The following is an 8,317-nucleotide window of genomic DNA, read 5'->3' on the forward strand; positions in this document are numbered from 1 at the left end:
ATAGCGGTATACCATTAGGAGTCCTTTTATTGATACTTACTGATCTATGAGTAGCACAGAATATCATTAGGAATCATTTTATCGATTTTTGTGGACCCAATATTATTAGATTTTCCCTAGGTCTCTGGGCTATCTAGTATTTGATTGTTAGTTATCCAAGCAGTGCCAGGTGTTGGTTCCTTCCCATGGAGTGGGCCTTAAGTTAAATTGGATGTTAGTTGGCTACTCCCACAGTTTCTCTGCTAACTTTGCCCTAGCATATTTTCCAGGCAGGACACATTGTAGGTCAAATGATTTGTGTCTGGGTTGATGCCCATGCTTTTCTTTCAGTAGCCTACAAACTACTCTTCAGGACCAAAGAGACTAAGAACATAAGGATGAGACAAACTGAACTGTCTTAACATTGAAACGTTTTCCCAGTTTGTGTTTATTTAGAGAGTGTCTTGCTAGTAGCACAAAGCATCCTTGAAGTTGCCATCCTCTTGTCTCTGCCTCTAAGTGTAAGGGTTAGAGGCATACAATCATTCATCTCCTGGTATGAATTCACAATATTTTGGAGGTAACTTAATATATCTTTCCTGGCCAATATACTGCACGGACTTACGTAGGTTACTTTTCAAACATTTAAGTATATTATAGGTGTTATTATGTAACTTTTAATGTCTATTTTTTGATAAGAAATATTTAAGATTATTTTCTACTTCTGGGCATAGACCATTTGATCATTATGTCTCCCCTCTTTATTAATATAGTTACATAAATTTATTTGTCTGATGAATACCTTTCTTCATCCTCATTTTAGAGTGACAGTTCTCTCCATTCACGTACTTCTATAGCATCTAAATATTTGAAACAGAAGTTTACTTCTTAGTGATAGCATACCTTTGGGTCTTAATGCTTTAATTAAACGATATCCTTTAAAATGTACTCTGGGAATACCAAGAACTGAAGTGCTTCATGATATAATTTAGCTGTAGATGCCAAAGAAGGTTTTTGAAATGTTTGTTTTGTTTCAGTTGATGAATGTTCCTCTCCAAGTTAGGAGACAGGACATAAAGTACCTTTTGAAAGAAAGAGTTCCTGACCCTGTCTCAAAAAAAAAAAAAAAAAAAACAGAAAAGAAAGAAAGAATTCCTAGCAGATATTTGGGAACAGTCACTTTATTCTGCAGGCTCTGTGGAGAAGGTGATTCACCTGAGCTTAAAATCATGCCTGCCTGTTAATAGTTTTATGCCTCTACACTAGTTATGCAACTTTCGTGGCATCATCTTTCCTTAGGCGGAACAGACATAGATACAGAAACAACCTTCTTCTACCCAGGGATTTAGAAAGTCCTTTTAAATTTCAATAGTTATGGAGAATAGGTTTTGCCTTGAAGAATATTGGGTAGGTTTTACTTAAGACCATTCTTCTACCATCTTCCATGGGGGGCTTTTCCTTTCCTGTTCTAGGAATGTTGAGGTCCCTGGATATAAAACTCATTAAAATGTGGTAACCTTCCTAATACTGCAGTTGTTTACAATTAACTTTCTTCTCATCAAGGATCCATTCAATTCTGTACCAGATAATTGATTCAGTTCCATTTCTGGATTGTAGTTCTTTCCAGATGTAGTCAAGTTTACAATCAAGGAAAGATATCACAGAGCTAAATTTAGGAACTCCGTATTAAATAAGCATGTTAAATAATAAAAATAAATATCTTAGGTTGTCTTTAACATGAAGCACATCACAGGAAAGAATTCCTACTGTAGAATTTCCCACAAGGGCTCCAGAAACATGATAAAACTCCAGAACCATGAGACAGAGAAAGGCAAGAGACCATGCCTACGTTTTTAGAAATAGGTGGCGTCTACAGATGTCTGATGTATCCCATAGGAACCAACCAGCCCTGTGTCTTCAAGTGTTACACAGATGTAGAATCAAGAAGTTTGGTTATCCTACACCATCTTTCTTTATCCTTTTTGAGACATATCCACATGTTCTTAGATACACAACATACCTGGGTATCTCCAGAAAAATCCTTCACACAATCTGAAGGATGCCATTGCTGAAGGAGTAAGTATGGTACTGGCAGTTTTTCATAAAACATTCTGTACTGACATACTTCAATGCCTTTGTAATACAGATCTTAGCAAAATAAGGGGTAAAACTCTGGATTGTCTAACCCTTTTGTTTCCTCTACTGTGCTTCTTTTAGCTTCTACCTACCAGCCTTCTTCCAAAATGTATAGACTCTCTATGATTTCCTCCTAGCAAATAGTCCATTGAGAATCTGCAGAGTACTTGAAAATATATGAGATTTCTGCTGGTGTTATGGCCTGACCTTGTAAGAGTGAATCTGCAGGAAGTCTCCAGCTTGCAAGCTACTGATGTTAGGCTCATCATCCAGAATACATCAGCTTCTGAGGGAGATGCTCCCAGAAGGTTGGTGATGTTTGTTTCTGCTTGCTGCCTTGCCATCTCCTGAAAATTACCTCCTTAACACCTTTATGATGTAGACCTCATTTCCCTTAGTAAGCTTCGCCGCATTCCCATCTCAAGTTTTAAAAATAATTCAGCCTGTACTTTTTCTAAGAACTTCCATTAAAACTTTTCTATTTAAATTATCTCACAATATATTCTTTTGAATTGTGAAAAGTTCAGCTTAATTTTTAGACATTGTTCTACACATGAAGGAAATGGATGGAAAGATTTAATATTTCACATGTCCAGGGATCAGAGAAGTCTGTAAACCCTTTGTTCTTCTTTATGTTCATCAATTGCTCTCCCTAAAACACTTGCAAAATCTTTGTCCCTCTCTATTTCATTATTGCTACAACTCTTTAATTTGGAAAGAAGTCTTCCTTCCTAATTGAAAGATGTTCATTGACAAAATGTTCCCATTTATAGTAAATCAAATACATGCATTGGAAGCCAATAAGATGCAATGCACTTCTAATAAAAAAAACACTTTCCTGATCTCTGTGACAAATTTATTGAGCCTTTATGATATGTTTATTTATACATGAAATAAAAATAATAATACATATGAGCAACTTTAGATGTTCAGAGAAGTTTATGGCTTGTAGAAAATTACAAAATTGATTGTAAGAATTGTGGGAAGTGTTTGGTATTTAATTTATTTGTTTAGTTTGTTATATATTTTTAATATTAAACCCTTCACTAAGGAATAGTCATCAAACTATTTTCTCATTTTATTGGATGTCTCTTAGATCCACAAACACTTTCTTTTGTTATTTAACTGTTTTAATTAACTTGATATAGTCCTATTTTCATCTCTTGGGACAATTTTGTGTGCTATAGGGTGTTTATTTGCAGTTTTTGTTTATACCTTTATCTTGAAGTGTCCCTGATTTTTCTCAGATCAATAACCCATCAGGAAAATGCAAATTAAAAGTACTGCAAGATTTCACTTCACTCCAGCCAGAATGGGCACCATCGAAAAATAAATGGCAAAAAATACTGGATAGGATGTAGAGATGGACAAACTCTTACTCGTGGCTGGGGGAAATGGAGGAATTTCATACTGGTGCAGACACTGGATATCAATATTGAGTCTTCACAGAAAAACTAAAAACACAACTACAAAAGGCCTCAGCTTCCCCTCAGGATAATATCAAGTCACATATGTTTTCATACTTATTGCTATTCTCTTCATGATAAAAAGAAAATTGAAGTAGTCATGAAAATATATTACACACACACACAGTGGAATTTTATTCAATGTAAAGAAAAATGCTCCCACCTGCCCAACAATGCTTAAGGCAAGTGAGAGAACTGGTCCTGAGGTCATAAGAGCAGGAGAGCTGTCCCTCCCTACCACCAGCTGCAACACTCGGGAGAGCAGGCTCTGCACCTCTCCTGAGCAGCCCACTAGAGTCAATCGTGTTGGCAAAGGTGTGTGTGAGCCAGCTCCAAAATTATGAGCATGGCAGTGTTGTCCCTATTACTTCTGTTATGTGGCAGCATGGGTGTGTGAAAGAGGCAGCACCCCCTTCCCAGTAAGCTCTGAGGTTATAAGAGACGGAGCGCTATCCCTGCGTCTCGTCAGCTGCAGTTCTCAGGAGAGGGGACCCTATGCCAGTCCCGAACAACATGGTAGAGTTGACCCTGAAGGTGTAGGTGTGGGTGATCTGACCTCGAGGACATGAAAGCAAGGGAACTTGTCCTGCCCCTTGCTCATCACTGCAAGGAGTGAACTTGCCAGGACAATACAGGAAAGCTCACCCCGGTGGTAAGGAGAGCTGGTGGGTTGACCAGTTCTGCAACTACCCTGGCCCAGAACCAGGGATATGAGTTGACTCACTCCAATATCCACCCCATCTGTGATCTGCTGGAGTACATGAAAGGTCAGGCCCTGCAGACCCAAAGCTGCAGGATGTCCACAACACAGAGCAAAGGCAGTATAACCTAGAGGAGTTCCAGTAAGGGAAGCATCCATAGTATAGCAGACACCAGAGACCTCAAATCAGACCAATGACTCTTTGCAGTGAACATTTGCAAGTAAAGATATACAGGAACTGTCTCGAAAAAATCAAAAAAAAAAGATATACAGGAAAAATGATTTACTGCATGACTCACTGTGACACTACGGCCTCCGTGATGAGACTGATTTTTTTTTATTTTATTTAGAAGTGAATACTTCAAACTAAGGATGTGTGTATACACATATTTTTTTAAATTTTTTTTATTGAGAAAATGAGAAAAAAAAACAAGTTTCCACCTCCTCCCAGCCTCCCATTTCCCTCCCCCTCCTCCCACCCTTCTCCCCCTCCTCCCACTCTTCTCCCCCTCCCCCCACTCCTTTCCCCCTCCCTCTCCAGTCAAAAGAGCAGTCAGGGTTCCCTGCCCTGTGGTAAGTCCTAGGTCCTCCCCCCTCCGTCCATATCTAGGAAGGTGAATATCCAAACTGGCTCGGCTCCCACAAAGCCAGCACATTGCATAGGATCAAAACCCCTTGCCATTGTCCTTGGCGTCTCATCAGCTCTCATTGTTCGCCATGTTCAGAGAGTCCAGTTTTATCCCATGCTTTTTCAGTCACAATCCACCTGGCCTTGGTGAGCTCCCAATAGATCAGCTCCACTGTCTCAGTGGGTGGGTGCACCCCTCGTGGTCCCGACTTCTTTGCTCATGTTCTCCCTCCTTCTGCTCCTCATTAGGACCTTGGGAGCTCAGTCCAGTGCTCCAGTGTGGGTCTCTGTCTCTATCTCCATCCATCACCAGATGAAGGTTCTATGATGATATGCAAGATATTTGTCAGTATTGCTATAGGATAGGGTCATTTCAGGTTCCCTATCCCCAGCTTCCCAAGGAATTAACTGGGGGCCTCGGCTTGGGCACCTGGGAGCCACTCTAGGTTCAAGTCTCTTGCCAACCCTAAGGTGGTTTCCTTAACAAAGAATTGTGCTTCCATGCTCCCTATCCAACCTTCCTTTATCCCAATCCTCATTTTTTCCCCAAGTTCCCCCTTCCTCCCCTTCTCCCTTTTCTCTCCCCTTCTCCCCTTACCCCCATCCCACCCCACCCCCAAGATCTCAATTTTCTCCCCGGCAACTTTGTCTACTTCCCACAGCCAAGAGGATAACTATATGTTTTTCCTTTGGTTCACCTTCTTACTTAGCTTCTTTAGGATCACCAATTGTAGACTCCGTGACCCTTATTTATGGCTAGAAACCAATTATGAGTGAGTACATCCCATATTCATCTTTCTGGGTCTGGGCTACCTCACTCAGGATAGTGTTTTCTATTTCCATCCATTTGCATGCAAAATTCGGGAAGTCATTGTTTTTTACCGCAGCATAGTACTCTAATGTGTAGATATTCCACACTTTCTTCATCCATTCTTCCATTGAAGGGCATCTAGGTTGTTTCCAGGTTCTGGCTATTACAAATAATAATGCTATGAACATAGTTGAACAAATGCTTTTGTCATATGATAGGGCATCTCTTGGGTATATTCCCAAGAGTGGTATTGCTGGGTCCAGGGTTAGGTTGATCCCGAATTTCCTGAGAAACCGAAACACCGATTTCCAAAGTGGTTGCACAAGATTGCATTCCCACCAGCAATGGAGGAGTGTACCCCTTCCTCCACAGCCTCTCCAGCAAAGGCTATCATTGGATTTTTTTATTTTAGCCATTCTGACAGGTGTAAGATGATATCTCAAAGTTGTTTTGATTTGCATTTCCCTGATCTCTTTTTTTCTCTTAAATCTTACTTTATTTTATTTTGGGGGGGACTTGAAAGGGCAGAAGTTGGAAATGGAGAGACAGGGAAATGAATGGTATGGAGAAGCATGATGTGAAAGACAAAGAATAAATAAAGAAGGAAAAAAATAATAAAAAATGAAATTTTCAGGAAAAATAAATCAAACAAGTAAGACAACCTAAGGCTCAGAAAGGTAAATACTGTATGTTCTTTCTCATATGTAGATCCTAGTTTCTCATTTATTTTTCCATGGGAAAAATGTTTATTTTGAAATTATTTTAGCTTAAAAATACAAAACCTTTTGGGAGGGGGAAAGAAAGTATGCAGGCAACATTTTACTTCATAAGCTTCTCACACCTTCATTTGCTCCAAGTTCCCGTGAAGAGAAAGCCCTCAGCCACCCACAATAATGTTATTAATAGGGTTATGGTTCAGTTTCACAAAGAAGTCAATGAATCCCATGATAGCAAATTTTATGGTTGTGGCCATGGCAATCCTCTGGAGCTCTTTTCTGTCGGGCTTGGTGCAACTTTTAACCAGCCGAATTGAGTCCTTTACGAACTGCTGACTTGGCTCAACAAACTGTGTTACTTGATCCATGACTGATTGCAAGATGGCAGTTTGAGGAGGCAAAGACAGGTAGCTTAGGAGAGGATAGAGAGCAACAGAACCTCTGGTTTCTAATTGTTAAATATACATATTTACACAAGAATGGTATGAGTAGAGGAGTTATAGACCAGTAAAAGAGAAAAGGTTCACAAAGAAGACAAAAAAAAAAAAAAAAGGAGGCAGGCATCAAGTGGAGGAGCAGGATGGAAGAAACACCTGGTAGGAAAATGTAGGGATAAGTCCCTCCCCTTGGGGGGCGTGTTCCCCTCGGGCTAATGTTTGCCTATAAATTTGGCGAGCATGCTCCCAGCCGTCCCTTCTGCTTTCCTGGTCTCTGAGGAACGGTGGTTCTGTAAGTCTATTTCGCCATAAAAGCTGTATATATATTTTTACAATCTGTTTGCATTCGTTTACGCCGCTACATTTTGGCATCCAACGTCAGGCTATTTTGCCCCCGACACAAGCGGGTAGCCTGCTAGCTAACACAGCACCCTGCCGGGTGCTGTTTTTCAGTTCGTAACTGGGCCCCAGTGCCGATTCCGAGACACACTGGGCAACACAGGCCCATTCTGCCTGCCTTGGCTAAGTTTGCCGTGGAACCCACTGCCTGAATTAGCGGAAGCTCAAGCACCTGCGGTTTTGCAACAAAAGCTGCCACAGCGGCAGATTTGGTCTGATACAAAGTGACTTGGCTGGGCAGTGGTGGTGCATGCCTTTGATACCAGAACTTGGGAGGCAGAGGCAGGCAAATCTCTGTGAGTTCAAGGCCAGCCAGGTGGTTGTGGCACATGCCTTTAATCCCAGCACTTGGGAGGCAGAGGCAGGCGGATCTCTGTGAGTTAGAGGCCAGCCTGGTCTACAAGAGCTAGTTCCAGGACAGGCTCCAAAACCACAGAGACCACCACTGGCAGGAACCGATCATTGCAGGCAAAAAATTTTTCTTTTATAAATAAAATGTCTGAGCACATTACTGTTCAAGAATTTAACAGTTTTTTTTAATTGTACCTTGTGGGAGATTTTACAAGAGGTATCTATCACCCCACAACTATGAATCCTTCTGGGATTCATAGTTTTCATTGGCACTAAATGGTTTGATAATAGAAATATGATAAAGTCTTTACGAGACGAATCCAGGATTCTTAAGGCAGAGATTAAACGCTTAAAAACAATTGAGAATGACAACAATCTTCTCAAGAATCAGTTTGAAGTTCTCCAGGCCTCCAGGCTGATGTTAAGGAGAAATTCATTACTATGGAAGAGGGAACAGCTGATTTGGATCATAAGCTTCAGTCCCTTTCTGTAGGAACTGAAACATTAGTGGCTGATATTAAGGAGAAATTCATTACGATGGAAGAGGGAACAGCTGAATTGGATCGTAAGATTCAGTCCATTTCTGTGGGAACTGAAACATTAGTGGCTGATATTAAGGAGAAATTTATTACTATGAAAGAGGGAACAGCTGATTTGGATTGTAAGCTTCAGTCTTTTTCTGTAGGAAATGAAA

At 40.5% G+C, this 8,317-nt stretch overlaps 1 protein-coding gene across 1 annotated transcript; it reads right to left on the bottom strand.

The window, feature by feature from the left end:
• Nucleotides 1-6,597: 6,597 nt before the first annotated feature.
• Nucleotides 6,598-6,804, bottom strand: LOC121447596 (protein transport protein Sec61 subunit gamma-like). Its single transcript, XM_041650936.1, has one exon. The coding sequence runs from the start codon at nt 6,802-6,804 to the stop codon at nt 6,598-6,600; it is 207 nt and encodes a 68-aa protein (XP_041506870.1).
• Nucleotides 6,805-8,317: the final 1,513 nt, after the last annotated feature.

This window comes from Microtus oregoni, unplaced genomic scaffold, assembly GCF_018167655.1.
Source record: "Microtus oregoni isolate MIOR12 unplaced genomic scaffold, Mior012 000004F_ref0000308, whole genome shotgun sequence".
NCBI classification, from domain to species: domain Eukaryota; kingdom Metazoa; phylum Chordata; class Mammalia; order Rodentia; family Cricetidae; genus Microtus; species Microtus oregoni.

Excerpts from the sequence above, each read along its gene's own strand:
- LOC121447596 (XM_041650936.1), bottom strand. The coding sequence starts at position 6,804 with ATGGATCAAGTAACACAGTTTGTTGAGCCAAGTCAGCAGTTCGTAAAG.